Raw genomic sequence first — 26,404 nt, forward strand, 5'->3', positions numbered from 1 at the left:
CTAGCAGAAGAGTTGCGATCAATAAGCATCTGTAAGTCATCATAAGTTAAGAAGTCCCACAGGTCTTACCCTTTCTCGATCCAATTTCTTTTTAACCTTCACGAGTCCCAAAACAGGATCAACTGAAAATTCGTTGTCTTGATCCCCATTCACTATGGAAAAGTGAACCTGCCCATTGGGAGGACTGTCCAGATCTTCTGCTATTAACTTTTTGAAGAGAAGAGTGAAAATGAGCAAAACAAATATTAAGTCATCTGTATGCTGCATTAATTGCTCAACACCCTGAAAAGTGAGAATTCATATTCCATCAGACCAGTAACATCTGAACTGCACACCTCTACAGTGTCAAGCCAAGCACCAAGCCAATCAGTTTTGCTAGGATGCTTCCCTTGGACTTTTTTGAAATTGTGGCCTTAAAATATACAAAATATTTTAATCTTAATATTCCATATAACACTTCCTTTCTGCATCCACAAGATCCAAGATGCGAGTATTGTGAGGTTTGGATATGGCACATTGCATTCCCGACTCAACAGACACAAATACTACGTGATAGAAATGTTATGTATTTATCTGAAAATTTGAATTCTGCCTTCCAGAAAAAAACCCCACTTGCTTCTAGCTGACTCATGAAATGTAATGCCTTAAACATGTTGTTGTTCCTTGGCAGCATATCGGGGTTGAAAAGAAACAGTCGGTGCTACTGCTACTTTCTTTTTTTGGGAAAAACCGGCAGCAGCCTGGAAAGCAGTAGCAGACAAACAATACTGGCTAGAGAACAATTTGGGTAATTCAGATGCAGTAGTTATCGTTATAAACTAGTGCAGCAGTATTTTATTAAAGGTCCTGTAGCAAAGGGCTCCATCCCACCTAAGCGCTGCTCGCGGCCTCACTCACCATGATCACCGAATCACCGACAGCGGCATCCTCGCTGATGACTGCGCTGTAGACCGCCTGGCTGAATTTCGGTGCGTTGTCATTAACATCTGTCACGTTTATATTCACGGTCGTAACAGCGCTCAGGGCTGGAGTACCTCCATCTTTCGCTTCCACTACTAAGTAGAAATCCTTACACGATTCATAATCCAAAGCTTCGAAAATGGAAATCGCTCCTTTGAAGCAAGGGAGGGAATGTCAACAGCCAGCAAAAAACAAATAATGCTATGGACTAAGGGATTTGACTGTAGTAAACAGTACAGCATGCTATTTATCACCATGGCACACATACAAAATATGTTGTTCTAACTGTAACGCTGCTCCGTCCAATAAAAAAATTTGGTCAAGTTTCTACTGCTGTTGTTTGATTAAAGAATGATGCCAATTGCACTTGGGTTGACTCTGCAGAAAGGACCTTCACAAGGCATGAAGCAATAAACGGTTTATCGTGAAAATGACTTTTATTATACCAGCATTGTAGCTGGAGAAGTGGGGGCCATATCCACCCATTTGCCTGGCTCATGCCCAGAGCCTGTGGGAGAATTGGATGCTGACTGTGGAAATCAGCCCTGACAAGTCAACAGAAATTCAGTCCCATGTAATTAACTTCTCATGAATTAAATACAAATGAATGAGATGTGAATACCTTTGAGAAATCAGTTGTCTATAATTTATGTGAATAAACAGGGACTTCTCCACTCAACTAGGTGTATACATTTTGGGTTCCCTCACCACAGAATCAAGACTAACTTGACTCAATACGTGCCGCCAGGTCCGCTCTAGGAAAGAAATGCTTTTTATGCAAGTCCTCCACTTGTTTCCCATGTACCCATAACCTTAACAAGAAGGGGCGACTTGATGCCTTGAAGGAGATAATACTGAGCATGGTAGGAAAGACTTAAAAGCAAATCCTTAAGCCTGGCAAGCCAAGTCCTTTCCAAGATAGACACATCAGGAGCAGGGATGTATGGAGCTTAAAGGTCATTTAGTCCAACTGCTGCCCAACACAGGTGAGCTAAACCTAAACATTCCTGAAGGTATCAATCTCTAATGTTTTTATACACCTCCAGCAACATCAGTTTCCTAACCTTCACAGGTAATGTATTTGAGTACTTAATAATCGTTATGGTTAGGAATTTCTTCCTGTCATTTAATCGAAATAATCCACACGCAGTTTAAGACCATTCACAATTTCTTTTCTCATGGAGAACAGTTTATTCCCCTCCTCTTTGTATGTACTTTTTACAAGCTTGAATACTAACAGCATGTCTTCTCTTTTCTAGTTCAAATAGCCTCAATTCCTTCAGTCTTACCTGGTAAGCCACATTTTATAGACCTCAGATCATTCTTCTTAATCTTGTCTGGGCTCTCTCCAAATGACTCCTACCTTTCAGCATGACTTGCTGGAAGCAGGAGCCCTGAAGAGAAGCTTCCAAGTGGGTAGCACAGCGTTCCCACTGATAAATGGTGTGAAGGGCGTTATTTTTCAAGTCCTGATCAGGCATGCTACATCAGCACCCGGCTGTCTGGAAACTGAGCTCCTGCTTCTAAACCGATAATAATGGAGCTGTCACACATTAATGAATAATAAATAGTTCTGTTTTTTCCTTGTGTGATTAAGCTTCATTATGGGTTTTTATTGATTTATCTCCTTGGCTTCGTTGTCAAATATGAAGTTAAGTATTGCTGTCTAGACATATTTATGTTTAAATTTTGTTAGTACTAATCAACATTATGAAGATAACAGACAACACACAATTATGTTAAGTCCCTTACACGTAAGGCAGTGGCCTCTGCAAAGTGGAAAGAGATTTTTGCACACAGTAATATAAATGACACAATGCATCATTTTGAGATTTTCCAGGTTACTGGTTATTACAGCTGCACTCAAACAAGTGCTACCTTCAGCTTTCAACATCACGACTGTTTTGCTCTGGAGCTCCGGTGGCAGATTTGTACTGGTCACCCTGAATGTTACGAGAATAAAGGGATCCACTACAGCAAGTACAGAAGAATCATTGCTTACTGTGGATGGATTAAAACCTCAATAAGGATAAAGAATATATACCACTAAGGAAATTAAAAAAAAATGAGCCATTTGCACCAAATACTGTAGCTTTTCTTAGTATTTCTTAAAAAGAAGCAGCAGTACGTTTTTAAAATTTATTATGTAGAACCAAAAAAAAACCCCAAAACCATGGTTGAAGTCAACTGCCAAACACAAAACAACCTAAGTGAAGTTGCATACAGTTGTATAAACAGCAATCACATGTTGGGACTGCCAGCTATTTGTTCCTGACAGCACTGTCTGATGCTTGCTAAGGTCCAGACAGCTGAGGCTGTACCCAGCTGGTAAGCAGGTAACTACTGGAAGTGTTCATAACTGTAAGGGTTGCACGGTTTGGCTAACTGGTTTTCACATCTGCGTTGACTTCAACAGACACACTATTGGAGAAAAGTATTCTCCACTCCAGCCGGGGCAGCTGAGTGTGAGTGTAATTTATATCACTCTCCAACCTAAAATTGTTTTTTAACTGTGCAACTAATTCTACATTGACAAGCTCCGAGTCTCTGTTCTTGGAAATTTTTTGGTCCAAGAGCCTTCCCCTTAGCATTCACATCTTTCTGATGCTTTCATTTTGCATTACAAAGAAAAGCCACTTTACAAACCTGTTTTTGAGTTAATCCTGAACTTCCCTTTCTCATTCCCCGATCTGATGAGATAGGCAATCTCGGCATTAGTACCAATGTCTTGGCTTGTAGCAAAAACAGAAAGGACCTCAGTGCCAGGTGAGGTGTCTTCAGGTACTGTAACAAGATAATCTCTTCTTTCAAACACAGGGGGGTTGTCATTAATGTCCAGCACCGTAATGGTAACGGTGGCAAACGAGGACAATGTCAGCACAATGCTCTGATCTGAGGCCTTTACACTGATGTTATAGGAAGACTGAAGCTCTCTATCAAGCGGATGCTCCAAAATAATGATTCCTGATGACCGGTCAACTGAGAAGTAACCATCTGCAGAGTCTGCCAGGGTATAGGTAACTTTTCTGTTCACACCTGAAATAGAAGCAAATGTGAAAATGATAAATAAAGAAAACAAAAATGTCTTCCCATCTAATAGAAACCATAATCAGAATCTTCTGTCGCACTGATCATTTCCAATGGGAGTGGAGTACATGTAGGTAGGAGTGCCTGTGGGTAAAATATTGCTGAAAGTTTGGGAGATCAGGACGTGCTCTTCTCACATGTCAGGTCCCTGTGGATAAGTTAAGTTGCTTCCCTCGTCATGATACTTTTTTAAAAGATCACTTTGCAGAATTGCTGTGTAATGAAACTTGAAAGCAGAATCCAGATATGGTCCTTGCCCAGAAAAGCTTACAATTGAATTAGATGAGACAGGCAGAATGCTGAAATTGGAAATGTCTCAGAGCACATCTTGAAGGAATAGAAATGCACATAAGGGAAAAATAAACCCATAAAAATACATCAGGTGGCACAGAATGTACTTTCTACCACTGCTGCCCTGATTCCACTGTTGAGCAGCAAAATATTACCATAAGACAATACCTGTTAGACAAAAGCTGTATCAAAGTACTCCTGCCAGCATATGGACATTTTATAAAGGAAAGTCCCCCACTGCCCCAATTTGAAAGCAAAAATTGAGTTGTACGAAAGACATCTTGTGTTTTTCAAATCCTGCCTGTATTTCCCAACACATAACACCTATCCACCCAGCTGCTGAATATGCAGATCTATGCTAAGGTTGTTGTCAGTAATAAGGCCTGAGGGGAAGGCACTGACTTGGTTGCTTGCTGCACTACAGTGGGATAGCCATTTCAAATCTAATTAAAAGTGAACACAGATACAACTTCATTCAACTCCCTTAATGCTGGTTGATTTTGTGATTTGGTCCTGGGTGCTTCACTAAGAGATTATAACTAAGACACAAAGATCCACTAAAATGGAGAGTCTCTGGTTTTAACACCTCTCACTAGAGCATTTGCTGCCCTTTTTGTTGCAGAACAGATTTACAAGCCTGACATTAATCAGAAGAACAAGAGCTACCAATCCCTTCTAGGCATATTTTGTTAATTTAAAATTTGTGACAGTATTATTCTGTTTTCCAGCAGCAAAGCATTGTAGAAATGTCTGATCAAAAGCAGCGCAAATCACAGTTGTTTTCTGCTTGTCGTAGCAGGAGTAGAGCATCCACACAAGGGGGAGCTGGGAGACTCTTTCTTCAATCACAGGCACATAAAAGCTAGAGCAACTACAAAGCCCCAGACCGTACTTGGAGAGCATTAGGAATTACTATTTGGCCTCTTCAGGGAATAAAGTTTTTATGCAGCGCTTGAGACACCAGAGTATATTTCAAATGTTCAAATGTCTTTAAAATAAGGAAAAGTTTAAATGGCAATATTGCAATGAACCAGGTGGGGGTTTTTTGTTTGTCTGAAATTTTTTGTTCTGTTTATTTTTTTTTTAATCACAGCAGAATCTCGCTATTCAGCATGGCATCTCAAATGTGAGCAATACAGAGAAGCCCTTCTTCAGCAAAACAGACGAGGCAGCTGAGGAGGTGACTTCTGTCCTACAGACAAGGAACTGATCTCAGCCCATGAACTATTTGCAGACTTTCATGTGTTGAAATGTCTCGACCCTGAATATCCCACAGCCTGCTGAAGACCACGCTCACTTCTTCACTTAGCCTCTTTATACAAATGCTCTGTCAGCTGACAATCAACCAAATTGCCAAAAGTGAAAAAGGGGTAAAACCCTCTGGGAAGTGGAAGGTTTTGAAAGTATGAATGGCTGGAGGGTATGTCTGCATTTCCAACAGCGGAGGTTTTCCTGCTAGAAATCCTCCCTGAACTTCCACTTACAAAAAGGGACAAACTTGACCAGAATAGTTAATGAGCTAGTAATTAGAGTTGATCCCTGGGGATGGTGGAAAAGGGGATTTTGCCTGATTCAGACCACACAGTTGAACACCCAACATACACACAAGTTTCAACTGTAAAGCCATTTAGTATTCTTGGCTCTCTTGATGTCTGCAATTTCCTACCTAAAATTAAAAACTTGTCTGAAACAGGGACCTTACAGCCCACCTTCCACACATCTGTGTCTGTGGCTGCAGGAGAGCCTTAGTCTAGTCTGGGTTTTTATCTGGCACAAAGAGCCTATTTGATACTCATGATAGCACACCCAGGCACAACACAGAAGATTCAGGTACCATGCTCTTTAAAGGCATAAATAGCTAGAAAGGGGATGGCCTACCATAACTTGTGTCTTGAAACACCCCCAAATTTCATCAAGAACGTCTTGCAGAGGGGAGTAGGAAGAGACAGAATGTGGTGCATGTGACATCTCATTAGGGTGAGTTTACATACAAGAAGTGGTAACTGGTGACTGCAATCGGATTGATATATGATCAGACCACTCTCCTTGTATTCTACTTTGAAGGGTGATTCCCATTAATGAACAAAATACAAAAAATGTTTTTTGATAGGTGAATACTAGTGATCCTACAAAGGAGACAGATCAAATACAGGTTATGGTGTTCTGGTTGCTAACTGTAATATAAGGGATTGTTAGGCAGAAATTAACAGAGTTACTTCTGGAAGGCAAGTGTGGGTCTTTTTCCTTCCTAGAAAACAAGAGAGGAACTCAGAAGTTCCAGGGATGTGAGTTATCTTGTGCCAGTCTGGTTTGATGATGAAAACAGTCTTATTTTGCCCATGGGACCTGGAGAAAAGGCTGTTACAAGTGAAAGTGCCATTTTATGCAGGGAGAGATAGATGATCAGAGCAGAGAACCTGAGCTGGGACACTCACAGATAGCAACCCTTGGTAGCTTTCAGCCTGAATGCAAAGCCAGAACAGAAGGAAAAATACAGATCTTAGTTGCCTGCTGACCTTCTCCCACAGCGTTTTGTGGGCATGGAGTTCAATGCTTGCTTCTTGGGAGGAAAATGAGTTCAATAAGAAGCTGTGGCAGAAGCAGCACTTTGAAGGAAGTGTTGTGTTACATCAATAGCTGTTTCCACTCAGCTTCCCGACCCAAGGCTGGAAACAAAATGGGCATGAAGCAAAGAAAAAGTAGGAAGTTTTTCCTACCGAAATCCATAATGTTTTAGTCGAGGAGCAACCGTCTGCTGGGGGAAAAGCGTCCACCAGTGTGTGTCAATAATGGCATCCCTGCTGCAGAGGCGACAGCAGGTTCTGCTAGGACTGTGAAAGAGATGTTTTCTGTGGAAAGGAAACAACTGCTCCAACACCGTGGTTCCTGCACTGGTAAAGAGAGCAATCCTCCCACACTGCTTGCCCACAGCTGTTAGGGGATTAATGTTTGCAAACTGCTTTGTGTTTATTCACTTACTCAAACTTCTCAGATTTATAAGGTGCCAATCACAAACATAAGCTATTTGAACATGGAAAGCTTTGCAGGAATTACTACTACTATAAGAGCATTGCAGCACATTTTTTAAGTAAAGGAATAAGCAAGTACATTTTCTATTTAGACTTGTATTAGCATATGATAGAATATTGCCCTTTGCAAAATCTCTGGTGTGAAGAGCTTGTACAACATACAGCTGTCTCGTACCTCAAATGCCACCCTTCAAACAGGGTTTTTTTCTTGTTTTCCTCTGTACTAAAACAAAGGGGCATGCACTGAATGTCACATAATGACATCTTCTGTGCCATTACTACTTTAAATATCATCGGGGAAGTAAAATAACTTCTATTTATAATTCAGGAGTACCAAATTTATCCTCGTCTAAGTCACAGAATCAGAGAATCATTTAGGTTGGAAAAGACCTTTAAGATCATTGAGTCCAAGCGTTAACCTAACACTGCCAAGTCCACCTCTAATGCATGTCCATAAGCACCACATCTACAAGTCTTTTAAATACTCCAGGGATGGTGACTCCACCACTGCCCTGGGCAGCCTGTTCCAATGCCTCACTACTCTTTCGGTGAAAATGTATTTCCTAATATCCAATCTGAAACTCCTCTGGTGCAACTTGAGGCCATTTCTTCTTGTCCTATCACTTGCTACTTGGGAGAAGAGACCAACCCCCTCCACGCTCCAACCTCCTTTCAGGCAGTTGCAGACAGCGATCAGCTCTCCCCTCAGCCTCCTGTTCTCCAGGCTGAACAGCCCCAGGTCCCTCAGCCGCTCCTCATCACACTTGTGCTCCAGACCCCTCACCAAGTTCATTGCCCTTCCCTGAACCCAGTCCAGCACCTCAATGTCTTTCTCATAGTGAGGGGCCCAAAACTGAACACAGTATTCGAAGTGCAGCTCAACTGAAAATGGTGGAGTTACAACATGGTTTGATCCAGAGCAACACCAATTAAAAGGCTGAGTATTAACACAACCGGTGCAATCCCCATATGACAGTGAGTTTCTGCAGTGGGCGTTACCTGCTGACCGCATCAAACTAACTAAAATTTACATGTGTTAACAGACATACACGGTGTGTTTTTCCTTTCTGTTTTCATATGTCACCCTGAACCCAATAGCTAATGTGTTTACCCAAGTATAGCTAGCCCACTCATTCTTGTTTATCTCTGGAAAATGATGCTTAACTTTGTCATCTGCCCATTTTCATTTAGAAAACCTACGAACAGAAAACTAATGGCAAACATTAAAAATAAACAAACAAGAAGTAAAACAGAAAGCTGTCCAGAAACAGAGTTGTAAAACAAGCTATTTATCAATTTAGTAGTGATTTGCAAGCACAATATCTCATTATTTGGCTTTCTGTTGTCTCCGTTTTTCATGGTGTGACTATTAACACCTATGGCCTTTCCTGATTACGCAAACATTAACCACAACACAAAATACTGGAATTTAAAAGTCCACAACTTCATTAACAGCTAACAAGACAGAAGATGAATACTAAACCATATTTCATAATACTCTACTCCATCATTTTGAGATGAAAGAGGAAAATCTTGCCAGAAGTACCTTGCTGCACTGTAGAAGAATATATAGCCCCATAGGGAAAGATATTTCAAGTGATTTTTTACAACTTAAGCAGAAAAGCTGGCCAAGTTCAATCCATAACACTGCTACTGAGACAGGCTTTCACTGCCTTGTCCCTTTTATGTGGGGAAAAGATAGTCTTAGCCCCAAAAGCCTCTGCTCACACCAGTGCTCCAGCAGAGTCACAGTACCATGGGATGAAAGCAGGGCCACAGAGGACAGAGATGAAGATACCAAACCCCCTTCTGAAATGAAATACTGGACAGAAATGGCAAGCATCAGCTTTTAGTGGTATGATGCTTTCCATGGGTGTTCAAAGCCCTGCTTGCCATTTCGGCTGGGTCAGGTGCTGTCATTTTTGGTGGGAAAATGAGATCTAGATGCTTGGCTCGCCCTCCCTCTCTTTTCTAGCAGAGGTTTACATAGCCCAGGGTACTGGCTTACATGACATGAACACCTGTTTCAGTCAGTGCTCCTGAGTGATTCATTTCCTTGTGCTGATCGGGAATAAGCTTGATTATTTTTCTGAAGTGAGAGAGGTGATTTTGGATAAACTTGATTTGGGGTTACACATGGCATCTGACAACATTGGGCAATGTAGGCTGAAGCAATGGAATACGCATGCAGATATAGATATATACATATAAAAAATATGCAGGTATGTATGTATGCATTTATATATACAGACACACATACATACATATTATGTTTCAGTGATCCAATTTAAATACATGGCTTATTCAGTCAACATAATTCAAGAGGTATAATTCTCCCTGTCTAGTTCTTTGCCTCCATGTTGTTAACAATGTCTTGGAAATCTCAAAAATATAGAAGTTAATAGAAATGACAGAGTACAGAGATAGCAGGAATCTTGTGAGGTCATCTAATTTATCCCTGCACAAAGAAAGGATGGATGCAATTTATTCCCAAACACATGCCTATCCTTTGATTGCGACCTTGCACAACCTCTTTGGATAACACACTCCAATTCCTCACTTTTCTTACAGCTAAAACACTTGTTCTGACTTTTTGCTGAGATTGAATTAAAATAATAAAAGACAAGGGGAGAAAAAAGAACAAAGGTTGATTTCCTTCCTCAGAGCTACTTGCTTGATATCTGAAGACTGTTATCATCTCAGTTCTCTTTTCCCTGGCACCCCCACTCAACTGTTTTAATATTTCCTGGTAGCACATGTTTTCCAGACCTGTGATATTCCTTGTAAATCTCCAGGTAACCCACATCTTCCTGGAAGTGCTGTACTCGAAGCTTGACGCACTCTTTCAGGTCAGGATAATCCAACACCAAGTAAACAGAAAGAACTACCTCTGTTTTCCAGCATTGCTCTTGTTTACTCATCTCGTTAAAGGATTTGCCTTTTCACACCAGCATGAAAGTGTAAATATACATTCAGCCTGTGATTCGCTACAGTACAGCTGCTTCCTCTGCCCTTCTGCTCCCCAGTCAGCCGTTATTACCCAGACAATACTGCTGCACCTGGTTATTCTTACCTAAACACATGATTTCACATTTATCTTGATGACTTGCATTGTATTTTTCCATACCACTTTGCCAACTGTTAAATCCCACAACTACGGCTTTGACACTATCCCGGGTACTTGCAGCCCCATTCTGCTTTCTAACATCTAGTAACACAGACCTTATGCCTACTTATCCAAACAGGAATGAAAATAAGAGCAGTGCTGCACCCAGTACTTTTCTTAACTTATTCCTCAAGTTTAATGGTCATTACAAACTCATCTGATAACAGTTTCGCATAGACTACGTTTCTTTAGCTTGCTTATAAAAACATGCAGTACAACGTCAAAAACTTCACTAAACCTAAGCCACACCTCCAGTAATATTTCTTTCTATATGGCCTCTTCACATGTTGCAGAAGGAAATGAGATTGGTTTGATGACTTCTGTTTGCTGAACACAGACTAGCTCTTAGTTATCTTTACACACATATATACTCGTTATTTTAATGCAAGCTGGGTGACTGAGCTCCCCTCACTACCTATCTGCTGCTTTAAAAATATGGCCCTCTGAAAGATTCAGCAATGGGGTCATATAGACTGACTACTTACAGGATTAGGTCTCCTGGGTGCCTAGGCATGGGAAGCAAAATAAGCAATACGAAGTAGGGCTTGTTTAGGCAGAAACATAAACTTTCCAACATATCCCCAAACACCTTGTTTGTTTGCCTCCTAACACTAGGTAAGTCTAAATTCCATAGAGCCTGACTATTATTTTTTATTTGGCAATTTTTCAGGGGCCCAATGTGCTGTATCTCTGCATTTCTAGAAGTGCTTCTGCCTTTATTAATAAGGCAAATGCCAACTTTCTCCTGAACAACTCCCTGGGTGAACTTGGATCTGTACATGTCCTCGGTCCTGACCATCCCACTGGGGGATGTAGGGCATTGCTGTCCTACTCTTCTTATGGAACAGAAGTCTATTGGTAAGGACAGCTTTCCAGGAAGAAATATGAGGTTATATTGCCACAGACTATTACTTTTCATTGAATAAGCCCTGGGGAGCAGAACTCAGAACCCAAACACTCACTAGGCTACAGAGCAATGCTCACTCATGGTGGTTTTTGTTGTTGTTGTTTGTTTGGTTGTTTTTTTCCTCTGGTTGATTCCTGAATTCTTTTTCCAAACAGCTTCAGTGACAGTGTAAAAGACCCCTCTTCAACTCTAACCCCTTACTTATGCAATGCTGATTCGAATAGCTGGAGAAAAAGGAATTAATAATTCAGGTCTTCCATATCCTGCATTAGTGCACTAACCCCTGGATGATTTTAAAAGTCAGTGAGATAAGACATGGGTAAAGATACAGGAAGCTCCATGTATGTTTTAAAGAGAACGACTCATCTTCTGGAATGTATCTTGTAATATTTGTTTTACGAAAACTCAGACAATATCCAGAATTGTCATCTAGCTAGTGCTGGCATCATTGCCAAAGTTATCTACCTATTAGCTGTTGGATTTTAGTAAATCTTATGTTTTATTATTATTATTTGTCCTATTATTATTATTATTATTATTAATGTTTCAGTCCTCATTTTCTACTTTTTCAGATCCTGAATGCCTCAAAATTTTCTAGATCCATTTTAAGGGACCTGCCCAACATAAACAAACATGCAAAGTAGATGTTTGCTGCATATTGGCTTTGCCAACGAATGCCAAAATCAATATCTGCTTCAGCATTTCTGTTATTTTGTTACTTGTCACTACACATGATTCAGAGAACTGCTCCTTAATCAAGTTGTGCCTGTCTCGCACTTCTCTCTGACACTTCTGCCATCTCGCCTGGCAGCACTGTGCCCTGCCCCAAGCCCAGCTGTGTGTGCAACAGGCTCAGTTGCCCTAATTCCTTCAAAAGCAAAGCCCACCATTGATAGGGGTGAAGTCTGTATTCATCACTTCCATGCAGGTGTTCTTGAAAGCTGGTGAGCCACTGAAAAACCTATTGGCGTGTTTTTTTCTGTGCTGAGCCCAGCAGCACTTCGATGTCACTTTCTACAAACAAGTGATAAACCCTGGAGAAATACCTGTGTTCCTCAGCCGTCATTTCTTTTATGGTCTTGATAGTTTCTTCATTGTTCTCACTGACACAAGGAAAGGACAAGAAGAAAAAGAAGATACAGTATAATTGCTTCACCACCCTCCTGGAGGTAGGTACACTCCAGACTGGACTGAATGAAACCTAAAGGAGAAGTTATATTACCATTCTTCCCTAGAAAAGATATTTCTTATTTCCCGTGCACCTGCCTTATTATTACACGTGGTAATGAGTAAGGGTTTTGTGGGCTGAGTCCCTTCTGCAGCAGCTCTTCCGCTTTGAGGAGTTGAATAATTAGTTCCCCACACCAAGAACCAGACTGATTGGAGACTTGATTGATTTAAACTCTCTCCACATTAAACACAAATGCACTAATTGGATGCCTACAGAATCCTTATCATAATTCTTAGTCCAAATGATATTTAGCTCGATACAACTCTCTAAAAAACAGAACCAAATTCAACCACAATTGACCTGTATAACCTGTCTTTCTAAACTTATCTATGGAGCCTCAAGTCTTATCCTGGGTTCCTGAATTAGGCTTTTAACACCCACCTCACACCCACCTGAGTACCGAACTTTCAAGTACAGAGAACAAAGAACAGAAAACCAGGGTTGTCATTCAAATCTCTCCTCCCCCAAAACCAGTTGAATGGTTTGTTTGGAAGTGACCAACAAGCGTCAGACTGTTCTGCATTCTGCAGTGAGGCTACGAGCTCAGCAGAAGCTGGGACACATCTGTAACTCTCAGCATCCTGTGCACAAAAGGGAGAAAATAGCTTTGAAACAAGTAGCATTCCGCTCATTATTTTTCTAGGCTGCATTACTCGGTGCTATTAAATCTGCAATCAGATATGAGAGAGTATTTCCCAAAACTACACTTTCTGCAAAATCTCATCTGCCTTTAATCTGTCTTCTCTTAATTATGTCCAGTTTGGGAAGAACTGGCAGTCAGAGAGGGCATTGGTGTGGGCCTGCTGTCTGTCTGCACTGCTTTACCAGGTCATGGTGAGGTTGTTATGCTTTTGTCTGTACCCACAATGCAGGTCTCTGGTTACTCCCAGAGGGCCCCTGGGGTGCCCACGCTGCACAGCATTCAGGGAATATCTCCAGAACTCCATCCTTGGAGATATCCAAAAGCCATCTGAATACAACCTGCTGTAGATGGCCCTGCTTGAGTAGGGTGGTTGGAAGAGATGACCTTCCAACCTCAACCATTGTGTGACAGTGTGAACCCTGCAGCATGACACCTCTGTATCCACAAGGCCAGGAGATACGTTTCTAGCAAGGCCGTCCAAAGTGCTTCACCGCTGACTCGTCGCCATGTGCAACCCTGTCGTCCTCATCTTCAGCCCACAGCGAGGGCCCTTCCTGGCTCGTTTGCTATTTGTACATGCCACAAAAATGGGACGGGGGAACACGGGGTCATCCCTGCTGGGAAGCACGTCATGAACTGCGACAAATACAAAGCATAGAAAAAACTACGTCAAAGAACAGGGCAGCTGGCAAAGGAAGACTGCCTGTCTGGGAAAGTGAGCGGGTGCAGGCCTTTGCTTTTTGAGGTGCGACTGCTGTTCCAGGAAGAATCAGATCGGTCTGAATTTTGCCTCTGAGAAACTCCTAGATTTGGCCAGCCACACCATAACCTGGGCACCAGACGGCTCCTTCCACGCTCCTCCTGTGCAACGTAGTTGTGTGGGCTCTGGGACTGGAGAAGGGGCACAGGGGTGAGGTACAGCTGAGGACAGAGCAGGGACATCTGTACACTGCAGGAACTCTTCGCAGCCAAATAAAGGCCACTCCTGACAATTTTTTGTCTGCCTACATGCCTGTGTTTTCCCACACATGGGGTGCAAGCAATACAAGTGCTGGGTCCAAGACAACCTGGTCCGTCTATACTGGTCGGTTGTGCAGGGAATGGGGGAGGACCTGCATGACAGGGTACCAGCCATGGCTTTCTCCATAGGAGAATGCAGAGGCTGCAAGGCAGCAGTGGCAGGCAGGACAGGCCTGGCAGACAAGGTCGTTCCCACTTCGAGCAAAAATTAGAACCCCGCATTCATCACAAAAGAAAATCAATAGGTCAGTGAAATCACTAAAGTCACCACAAATGTGGATGGTGTGGAACTTCTGATGCCCCAATGGCGATGAAGAGGACTGCAGAAGGACAGATGACACACTGCTCATATTTAGTACAGTAAGTGCTTCTGCCTTGACTATACTACACCATAAATCATCGTGGAAACAGGCCTGAGCTTGGAGGTCATTCGCAATGCAAAACAGCTGCAAGTGAGGCAAGATTTACCCATCACTTAAAGCACTGCTGAGCTTGGACCATGTTCTCATTCATTCCTGCATTCTGCAAGCAAGGCTGCGACACTGTTTGCATGCAGAAAACATGAGCAGCACTGGAAATGAGTATGCACCTGCAGCTCACGTCTGGGCTCCAGGTTGACTTTGAAGTTTATCAATTTTTAACGTCATGCTTGCCACAAAGTCCCATGTAGGTTTTCTCAGTGTTGCTGCTCTAGCATGATGTGAATTCCTTTGAAAAGGGCTGATACAGTAGTTGTCTGGTGGGTTTGCTCAGATAATTACACCTCAGCATTCAATCCAACTCTTCTTGTACCTTAATTTGAACAGAATGGAGTAATTTTCACTTTGGTTTGAAGACAGTGAGAGGTTGAAAATCCACTGCTCCCTGTGAACTTCTCTAAAAAACTGTAAAACCAGAATTTCTCTTTCATTTCTTGGTTTGCACATTTCCAAACCTAATGGTCGTGAGTTAGCAGGAAATATTGTCTTGTAGAATTTCCAGTGGAAGCAGGATTGGAGAAAGAATTACTTTATTTTAAAGTTACTAATATGTCTTAACAAAGGGATATCTGTATATTGTCTCTCCTTCAAGTGATCGTTTAATTGAAGGTACCTATCTACCTAGAGAGTTTACGTAAAATGAACATGCATGCTACAAGAGTTAAACAGTTAAAGCCATTTTCTTCTGTTGGGTACTGTGAAGAAGAATCACATCTCTCCTTCAGTGTGTGCAGTTGGTACAGCTAGTTTCTAAGCATGTATCCAAATTACAAATATATTAAACAAAAATTTATGTTCCAGTCCTGAAATTTCCCAGGATACTAGGAGTTCAGAAAGTTCAAGAGATATCAAAGGCACAAGGCAGATATGACACTATTTTTGTGTTAGCTGGAAATTGTCTTAATTATCCAACGGGATCTGACCACAATATTTTCAGTTTTATGTTAAATTATGTTTAGTTGCAGACCACAAATTGATGTCTCTCGAGTTTTATCTCAATGGCTTCAACATGGAAACTCCTATCCTTACAGTACACAGCTCTTCAAAGCCCAAAGCAGAAGAATGGGCAAATTCTAAGACTGATTGTAAGTTTTTTCCTGAATGTTAAAAATTGACTCATATGATGACTACTGGCTCCACCGAAGTTTTCAGGATAATGTTCCACAAAACCTTATTGGAATATCATAGCCCATCAGGAATATCAATAATACATTTTTCTCTGTGATAGGAACTTTACATTACCTGAACTCATTCATTATGCAGAAATAAGGAATTGGCGATTTTAGTATGGTCTAATAGAACAGTAATTAATATAAAATCCAGCTTTAGAGACCAGAGTCACTTTCATATGATACAATGTCTTGTTTGATTTTCAGGATTAATCATTAAGGAAGTACATAGCCCCTTCTCCTGCACCCTCCCTTTAATTTATCTAGTTTCAGAAGGAAGATGTAGCAATTAGCTCATGGGTTGTCGTTTTGGTGTTGGTTTTGTTTTTTGGGTTTTTTTTTTTTTTTTGGTGTTGTTTTTCATTGCTAACCGTCTTATTATGTAAAGTTGGTGCTAGCAAGAACTTTTATTGAAAACTTTTTATTCTAATTCTGTCTCCTCTCTATCCTTGAATGTCATCTCCCCTATGAGAAAAGTGGTAATTAAGACAACAGCGAAAAACAACAACACTGCGTCTCCAGAATTTTCAGTAGTTCACTACCAGTAATTGGCTTTTCACTGCAGGACAGTATCATAATTTTAATTGTGATTTTTTCAACCAAGGCATATAATGTGGCTCTTCAGAGATACATTAATGAATGCTTGCCGCTTCTTTACTGATTCCTGTATATTTACATTATCAGCCTTAGTAACAACTGAGACTTCCAGTATGCACTGTACTTCAGAAAAAAAGATTTTAAGATGAAATATTTTTTTCATTCAATGAAAGGTATGCTTTTTATGTGAGGCTACTCAGGCCACAGTTTTTAAAAACATCTCCAAAACCACAGGAAGAAAAAATAAACTATGAGACTTATTTATTCCAACTGATATGAATGAGCTAAAAAGAATCTGATATTTGGTAGGTTTTACCACTGTGTTATGTAAAAAAAAACCCTTTAAATATTTATAACTGGGCCCAGATTTCAAGGCTATGATCCTCATGTAATAAAGTATTACACTTTAAAAGAATGCACAGTTAAATAACCAGAACAATTATAACGTACATTCAGTGTACAACAATAGTTTTATGTTAAGGTAACCAGCTGGAACAAATGGGAGCTATAGCAGTATAAAATTCTAGAAAAGCTGTGATCAAACAGGTATAGGTCCCTATGGCATGTAACTATATTATTAATATTTGCATAAATAGAGGTATGGGTATTCAAAATCATGGCTCAAGAAAAGATGTGAGACCACTGGAGAAAGAACGTTGGAATTTACCCCCAAAACTATCATTTACCCCTAAACATAGCTATCACTGATCAAGACAATAAAAGATTACATGCTCTTGTGGCTCCTGCAATGCTTTTCTGTTTGTAACACCATTATGTCAAGCTCAGCCACAGGCATTCTGGTGTAAAGAAACAGAAGACAGAAAAATGGGGAGGATGCAGAAGCAAAAGGAGGAAAGAATGAGGAAAGGGAGCAACAGAAAAATTAAACGGTATTGCATTTCCACCAATGCACATAGTTTTCCTGAACATTAACTATTGTTTGCAGCGTTACTCACCAACATCAGGATCTGTGGCTTGGACTCTTGTTAACAAAGCTTTAGTGGCTGTATTCTCATAGACGCACGCGGTGTAGTGATCCGATGAGAACACTGGTGGATTATCATTAACATCTTCTAAAATAAGATGGATTTCTGACTGGCAAAACCTGCCACCACCATCTGTGGCTCGGGCAACTAAGTTGTACGCAGGGATTTTCTCTCGGTCGAGAGGGGCCAAGGATTTCAGCTCACCTGAAATTGATTAAAAGTATCAGCCATCATTACCACTGTAGCAACATCACTAATTCTAGACAGTGTATCTCAAAAACATGTATTTCACAGAAACAGAAAGGAGAAAAAAAAATCAGGCTTGCTTGTTCCAATGAATGGATTAAAAATCACAGCAGTGTCACTTCTCACTCATCTTTGAGCTGCCACCATGAGGGTAGAGAGGGCAAGCCACTCACAGTGGCCTTCAACAGCCCACAACTTCACCCTTACGAACGCCATCTTGTTTTTCCAAGTCTGCCTTTCTGTTGTTTTCAAGATTTACAAACTCATCCTGAATCTGATTATAGTAGCCATAATGCTACCATTCAAAAATAGCATCAACGTCCCTCTCTCTTCTCCCCACAAAGCAATCTCCAAGCAGCTCTGAATTCCTGTAGATACCTGTGGCATCTAGTCTGAAACAAACTTCTTATTTTTATACAGAGATGGGTATCACAATAAACATTTACAGCAACAAAAAGCCAGCTTATTCGAACTGTGAGAGCTTCACCGATGACCCATCTTCCACTGCACAGATAAACAACTGCCTAACATTGAGACAAACAGCTACTACTACTAGTCAGAAGATAAGTTTTGGGATAATTTTGTAAAAGGTATAATTTGCAGTTAAATAAAAAATTTATTACTGAAGAGAGCAACACTTCCCCTTCCACACACTTCATTGACCTCCAAATGCCTCTTATTTCGTCAGTAATGCTACGGCAACAGTGGGCACTGCCTCCTGCCAGTCAAGTGGAGGAGGCATTGCACAGGGAAGGACTTTGTAGTCTATCGTTAGGGAAACAAAATTCCTAAGAATAACAGAGAGGTGGGATTTTTACTATTGGGAAAATTATTCTATTTAGCTTTACTTTCAACAACCATAAAATCTAGATCTTAGCAGAGATCAATATATTTTTCCAGACCAACTGCCAAACATACAAGACCTTTGTAGCATTTCACTGTGTCCACAAATACATTACCAATATTCTTTCTCTCCCAAAATCTATGCATGAAAGGAATGCATTTTTAGAGGGTCTAAATACTGATATATCTAGAGTAAGGTGGAAGAAGTGAAGTCCGAAGGTGAAGAACGATCACGTTGGCATCTTCCTCTCTTCTGTGCCAAAAAGACTCCAGGACAGGCACGTGAGGGACAGGGAGGTGATTCGAGACAGCCAACTTCACCAAGTGCAAGTCCTGCCTGACCAACATAGTGGCCTTCTGTGATGGAGTGTCTACATCGGTGCACAAGGGAAGAGAAACAGATGTCATCTATCTGGAATTCTGCAAGGCCTTTGACACAGTCCCCCACAACGTCCTTCTCTCTAAATTGCACAAATATGGATTTGATGGGTGGACTGTTCGGTGGATGAGGAACTGGCTGGATGGTCGTAACCTGAGAGTAGTGGTCAATGGCTCAAAGTCTGCATGGACACTGGTGATGAGTAGTGTCCCTCAGGGGTCCATATTGGAACCAGTACTGTTTAATATCATCATCAGTGGCATCGACAGTGGGATCAAGTGCACCCTCAGTAAGTTTGTGGAAAACACCAAGCTGAGTGGTGCAGATGACACACCTGAGGGACAGGATGCCATCCAGAGGGATGTGGACAAACTCTAGAAGTGGGCCCATGTGAACCTCATGAGGTTCAACAAGGCCAAGTGCAAGGTCCTGCACCTGGGTCAGGGCAACCCCTGGTGTCAATACAGGCTGGGGGATGAAGGGATTGAGAGCAGCCCTGCCGAGAAGGTGGATCAAAAATTGGATGTGAGCTGTCAATGTGCACTTGCAGCCCAGAAGGCCAATTGTATCCTGGGCTGCATCGCAAGAAGTGTGGCCAGCAAGTCAAAGGAGGTGATTCTGCCCCTCTGCTCCGCTCTGGTGAGACCCCACCTGGAGTCCTGTGTTCAGCTCTGGAGCCCTCAGTGCAGGAAAGACATGGACCTGTTGGAGAGGGGCCAGAGGAGCCATAGAAATGATCAGGGGCTGGAACAGCTCTGCTGGGAGGACAGGCTGAGAGAGTTGGGGTTGTTCAGCCTGGAGAACAGAAGGCTCCAGAGATACCTTATTGCGGCCTTTCAGTTTAAAAGAAAGTGTATATATATATATATATAAGAAAGATGAGGAGAAACATTTTTGCAGGGCCTGTTGCAATAGGACAAGGGGTAATGGTTTTAAACTAAAAGAGAGGAGATTTAGACTAGATATAAGGAAGAAATTTTTTACACTGAGGGTGGTGAGACACTGGCCCAGGTTGCCCAGAGAGATTGTTTCCAGGCCAGGCTGGACGGGGCTCTGAGCAACCTGATCTGGGTGAAGATGTCCCTGCTCATTGCAGGGGGGTTGGACTAGATGTTCTTTGAAGGTCCCTTCCAACTCAAACTATTTTATGATTTTAGGATTCTGTGACACATCTGTCACCTAACTTGAGGACAGTCAGGGAAACAAAGGGATCAGTATCCACTACTCTGATTATAACAATCGACCTGGCCAACAAAGACGTCCCTCTTTCTGCCTCCTACCACCACCAGTTCAGAAGTGGTCATCCATGCTTGCCCTAACTGCAACAGCTGGCTGACAAGCAAGTGTAACCTAACTCCAGTTAAGGGATCTAGCACCCACTGGTGTCGAGGGAATAAGAAAGCTATTCAGAAATATTGTCATCTTACCATTTTCGGGATCTAAGAAAAATTTGTTGTTCCCAGCACCAAAGAGAGAATAGCGAATTTCACCATTGGACCCAATGTCAGCATCTTTAGCACTGATTTTAAGAATGACTTTGTTTGATGGAATGTCTTCAGGAAACAGTGCTGTGTATGCAACCTAGAGACAAAAACAGAAATGTAAGCTATAGTGTATGAGTATCTTATAGTCTTCACACAAACTTTTTTTAAACTCTCTATAGTGTGTCTTTCTACATAGGAAACTATTTTCCTTCAGGTAGCAAATTCCTACAAATTCAAATCACTGTTACGTTTTAAGGTGTCACAAAAACAATGCCCAATTATGACTCTTAATAGGTCTCGTCTTAGGTGTTAAATGCGCTCTCACTTTCTGTCTTCTGTTAGTTTCATCAACATCCATGAAATGGAAACTTTGATGAGCGTGCTAACGAGGACAACTGTTTTTATCACCTCATCCAGCAGTGTTTGAGGGAGATACAGGCTGCGATTCCCCAGGTGGTGCTTGCAATGACAGTGGTCTATCAGTGATAATGTAATGATGGGAATTATGCGAATATATACATACAAATATGTATATGAAAGACTCTGTGCACAAGTACCATTAAGGAACTCTGGGTTTTGTTGTGTCATTTCTTTCACACAGACCGTTCTATTGCAGTTATATCAGTTCCCCACGTTAGCTATCCAGCTAGAGCTGTGAAAACCGTGGTCAGGTGACACTGAATACATGCCCAACAACAAGAGAACAAGCTACTTTCTTCTGCCTTTGCCAGTGGGTCTCTGTTATCTGCCAGGTTCAGGAAGACTGGAGTTAAACTACCTTGAAGGCATTTCTACATTGGTTGTGAAGGGAAAGCACATTTTTTCTGCAGGGGAGGACTGCCTGCCCAGTGCCACCTGACAACGCTTCTTATTTTCTAAAGACAACTAAGGCCACTGTGGACAAGACTCCTTTGCTACCTTTGCTAGACCACTATCCTTCCACCTCGGCTTCACAGGACTGTTTTCTTCTGCCCCTCTCACAGAGCACTCCAGATTCTTTCACTAAGACCTTGAAGATGAAAATGGGCATCACCTGTGAAACTTGTAAATAGCAGGGACACCCATAGGGAAACCATCACTTTCAACACAAGTTAATTGCTGTTGGGGTTGCTAACTCACCTGTTCACAAACTGGATTATTATCATTAACGTCGGTGACGGTCACTTCCACGGCAGCTTGGGTTACAAAGAGGCCATCTGTGGCGGTGATGTTCAGATAATAAACGTCTTGCTCTTCCCGATCTAGAGGCCTTTTAACATAAACCTTCCACTCATTCTGCACCAGTCCCAGAGCGAACTTGCCTTTGGGATTCCCTCCTGCAACGAGACGAGCAACACGCCACGGGCTGGGGCATCCCTTCAGAGCTCCCATCGCGTTTCAACACATGGACACATTGCAGAGGACCCAAACCGAGCAGCCGTCATTTGTTTTACTGTGATCAGAGCTTTCAAACACTCAGACTCAGGAAATCTGTAACAAGATTACACTCCCTGTGTTTATTGTCCCCCGAATGCCTTGTGTGAACCTGAACCAATAACTGTCACTGGAAACAAAATCCATTTAGCAGAGCTGAAGATGATCTCTTGTTTAGTTCCCCGTAAGGGCAATCAAATTCAAACTGTGAACAATCAATAGTCCTCTCAGGCTGGTACAATTGTCTTTCCACTTAGTCTCGGGAGAGGATGTAATACACCGTAGCTCTTGTTACCAAGACAATTTCATTAGCTGTTGATTATGCAATCAAGGACTGGAAGTGGGTTCTATTAAGGAATCCTCTAATGAAAGCTTTATCATACAGCTGCGCTGCTCTTCTGCTCATTAAAATTCTAGTTTTGAAAAAAGTTTACACGACACAGGAAGATACATTAGTATTAAATAGTCCTAACAAGAGGTCATCTGAGGAGCAGTTGAAAGATAAGCAGTATAATTAGATCAAATGTATCTGAGAGTGAGAGCTGGTGAAAGGAGTGCAGGAGACCAAGCAGAACAGCTTTTCATTTTGCCGTAGCGCTGACACTGAACCTGGCAGAGTTGCTCTTCCACATCATTACATTGACTGGTGACAAAAGCAGATTGGGAGAGGGAAAGATTTAGTTCACACTGTCCTCAGGAAACTGTCCTACACAAACTGAGTGAGGACATGGAAAAAGCATCACGCTGGTCCCCTGGGTGAACTTTAATTCCAGCTAACCCACTATTAGCTCTTTCTCCACCATATTAAGCCTTCTCCTGTGCTCTCCCATGCAGAAATGCAATCTGAGAACTAGTTTCCACGTTTCTCATGCATAAAAGTGGCACAAAGGTATTAAAGCAATGCTTATTCTTTCTTGTAACAGGCTGAAGAATGTCAAGCATGCTGGTGTACTTTTGCTTACAACTTATTCAGGGTCTTAAAATGTGTCATGGGATCTAGTACTTGTGTTGAATGATTGAGTAATAAGTATTTAAAAAATAAGAATCCGAGGCTGAATTTATTTGAGCTGCCTCTGCTGTCAAGTGATTAGGTGTCACTGTTGTTGCTTCTGGTGTCACAATTCTGTCAGTTCCCAGGGATCTTCTTAGCAAAAAAAAAAAACAAGGCGGGGAAGATCTGAACTTGAAACTGATCTTAAAACCAAGCAAAAAAGTGTAAAGCACATTTCATACCTCCTTTCTGCATCAAAAACCAGAAAAGAGGTCACAGGCTGTAATGTATGCCTTCTTCATGAGCTACCAATGACAAAATAGACTGGTTTCTATTTAATATGAAAACTAAGTCAGTTGAGACAGGCTGGGAAAATCTTTCTTGTTAGGCATCACCATTTGTGATAGCTGTAACTGTGTCAAAAAAGCACGTTGTAATGAATAAGATTTCCAGAAAATTAGTCAGATTGGCATTAAAATTATAAACGATCCTCTAATCAAACAGAGCACAAAACTGATATATCAAACGCAGATATTTTCTGTTGCTAGAAAATCACCTTTTTCGATCACAAAACTAAGTAGATCTCAGTTTTCCCCCTGATTTCTATGACAGTCTGCAATAATCATCAGAGGACTCTGTTAAACTTTGTTTAATCAGTGGTGTGATATAAACACACATTTCTCCTAAATAGGGTTACACAGTATGTCGATGTGCACTACAGGCTAGATCTGAATACAATTCAAGGCAACGAGAATCTGTCCATTGACTTGAGTCTTAATGTGACTTCAAAGGTAGACCCCTGCTAATTGCCATTAAATTCTTTCTATTCAGTTCAAAACCAGCATACAAAAGCTTCACTCTCGTTTATAAAAGGCTGTAATCTTGTCATAGCGAGTTTAATGTTGTAAACCATTAATAAAAAAGGTCTCCAATATTCTTATTTAGCTTTGTGATATCAATCAGTGCTTTCCTGCATATTAGTCCTTTTGTAAAAGGAAATTATTAACTGTCCTGACCAACTATGAAGCTATACACTCAAGGTATGGGTATCCTATTGCTAAGAAAAGAGGAAAGGTAAAATCTAATTAAAATCAGCTGGTGGCTTTTATGGCTGGCAGTAACACTAGCTTGGAGCAATTTTAAAATCACTGCTGCTTTGTTGTTGATGGAATGGCTTTTAAATCATACATAGGAATTTCAGGAGTATGTATAAAAAAAGGGTTCTTGGGATGCCTTTTCCCTCCCTTTACTCCGCTAGAAAAGGATCAATTTAAATGACCAAGAAGCCTGTGCAATAATCAGCGAACATGTGTAACAGTTTATCTGCATGCCTTTTTTATTAGTGCTACCTTTCATTTTTTTTGCTTCTCAGGACTGGTGATATGCTTTGTTGATGGAAGACAAAGGTGGAAGTTGTACTATAAAGTGTAACAGAAATAATGAGACGTAAACACTAAAATACCATCAAGGAAATATCCTTACAAAAGGAAACACAAAAAATCCACATTGTGGTCCAGGGAACCATTTTCTAGTACTTATATGTATGTCTTGACACAGATCTTATTCTGCAGTGATTAATTAACTTTTTCACTAATATATGTAAGCAGATTCAGTTTCCTAGGGCTGTTGTAATTAATTAGTTTTTTGCTCTCAATAATGTAGCTTTTCTAAACTGAAGCCTCCTGACTACATGTATTAATGCATTCTTTAAAATCTTTCGGCAGTTTTCTTATGTTCTACTTTGAATGTCAAAACAGTGAAGTGCTAGCTACAAAAAACACTCCAGTAACTTTTTAGAAAGGCTTTGAGGCTAAAAGAAGCAGCATTATCTTTTATCTTTTGTTACTTGAAGTTTAACTAATGCTCTCCCTCCCTAGTCAGCAAATAGTACAAAGCCAAATCAAGCTCAAGTTTAAGTAAAGAAAGAAAACAGCCAGATACAAATGAAATGCAGAGACACAGTGATCCAAAATAAACAAATCCTGACACACATCATTACTAAAGCACACACAGGGGGAATTCTAACGGCTAAAAAGGAAGTGAAAACTAGAAGCCAACAGTATCAGTTTTCACTGTAATGTCCCAATCCGGGAGGGGGAACTGAATATTTACTAATTTATTTAGTTTCTCTCTTATATTTATGCATTTATTTAGATACTTTCAATTGCCAATTAGAACTTCAGGCATTTACATCATATAAAATCAATAGATTTATCCCTCATCCCCAGTTTAAGATGTTGCATGTTTACTGAGCTGCCAAAATGATAAACCCAATCCTCTTGGCTTTACTATCATAAAATTGCAGATGCTGTTCTTCAGCCTGCAGCACAAGTCCTCCCCAAATACTGAAACATCCGTTTCTCCAGAGCTCCAAGATCTCAAATATAAAATAAAAACAAACAAAAAATGTCACTTTGCTCATACTGGACAATCATAAAATCAACCCAGCAAAATACCTACTGGGTACAATACCAGTTCTGTCTTCCAAAACACACTGTCCATCTTCTCTGTATTCAGCTGAACCAAGCTTAAAGACTATTGTCTGTCCTTACATTAACATCATAATCCTAACTAACATCATTGAGGAACACAAAACCCTTTACTGTACCAAAGTCTTGGCAAATGACTTTTTTTTCCTGACTTTTATTAGTTTACCACTGTTAAATCTCAGTAATATCTGGCTGGATCCGGGCTGGTTAAACATCCTAGCTAAGCATCAGCAGAGCCCCGGTTTTAGCCAAACTGGCTCAAGTGATATAGACAATGACCTGATATGAGCATTCAAAAGAAAACTACTGTGTTGACTAAGTGCATCTGTGCCATCAGCACTTCCTATTTATTTTTTTTTCCATTTTCTAGTAAGATTTGAACATAGTAGTTTCCCTTTGTGACCATCTCCCACTGTTATCAAACTACAAATAACAAAGGGTAAGTGCAAAATTTTTTCCCCACCATAAAATGCAGATGAAGGTGGATTTGAAAATGGCAACTACTTGCCAGAATATGTATTTATGCACCAGAATGTGTCTACCCCTTTTCAAAGTTGACCAGAAGTATGCAATAAGTGTTTGCACTTTTCAAAAGAGTGTAAAGGGCTCTTCACTGATCATGTCTGACCCAGACTGTTTATTGCTTTCGTCTCCTAAATGATGACATTTTCCATCTATCTTCTGTGTGCTACTTTTCTCCAGGTACATTTGCACAAAGCTGGTTTTGGTAGATCCACACGTCATTCTCATAATATGTTTTCTTCGGCCTTTTTGTCTGTGTCCCACTTTTTCTCAGAGTTTGCTTATTGTATTTGCAGAAGTTTCTATGGCTCAAAATGCCCCCAGAAAGCCACAGCATTTGAATAATCATCTGGTTAATTTGAGTCCATGAAATAGTCAAGTGCAGTTCCTGAGCTCAACTTGTGGTAAAGTGTGAACAGACTATTTTGCTAGTTAAACTATACTTTAATATGTTTTGACATTTTAATCAAAA

General features: G+C 40.9%; 1 protein-coding gene across 4 annotated transcripts in view; it reads right to left on the reverse strand.

The window, feature by feature from the left end:
* Window positions 1-26,404, reverse strand: part of FAT3 (FAT atypical cadherin 3) — a 318,771-nt gene that overhangs the window by 43,604 nt on the left and 248,763 nt on the right. For all 4 annotated transcript variants that reach the window (XM_065640507.1, XM_065640499.1, XM_065640520.1 and 1 more), the window contains 6 exons: window positions 21,637-21,833; window positions 20,461-20,614; window positions 17,536-17,769; window positions 3,607-3,996; window positions 898-1,112; window positions 70-207 (listed from right to left, as the gene is read on the reverse strand). In XM_065640507.1, the coding sequence (XP_065496579.1) occupies window positions 70-207; window positions 898-1,112; window positions 3,607-3,996; window positions 17,536-17,769; window positions 20,461-20,614; window positions 21,637-21,833 (1,328 nt within the window). The remainder of the gene's footprint in view (window positions 1-69; window positions 208-897; window positions 1,113-3,606; window positions 3,997-17,535; window positions 17,770-20,460; window positions 20,615-21,636; window positions 21,834-26,404) is intronic.

Source organism: Caloenas nicobarica, chromosome 1, assembly GCF_036013445.1.
Source record: "Caloenas nicobarica isolate bCalNic1 chromosome 1, bCalNic1.hap1, whole genome shotgun sequence".
Taxonomy (NCBI): domain Eukaryota; kingdom Metazoa; phylum Chordata; class Aves; order Columbiformes; family Columbidae; genus Caloenas; species Caloenas nicobarica.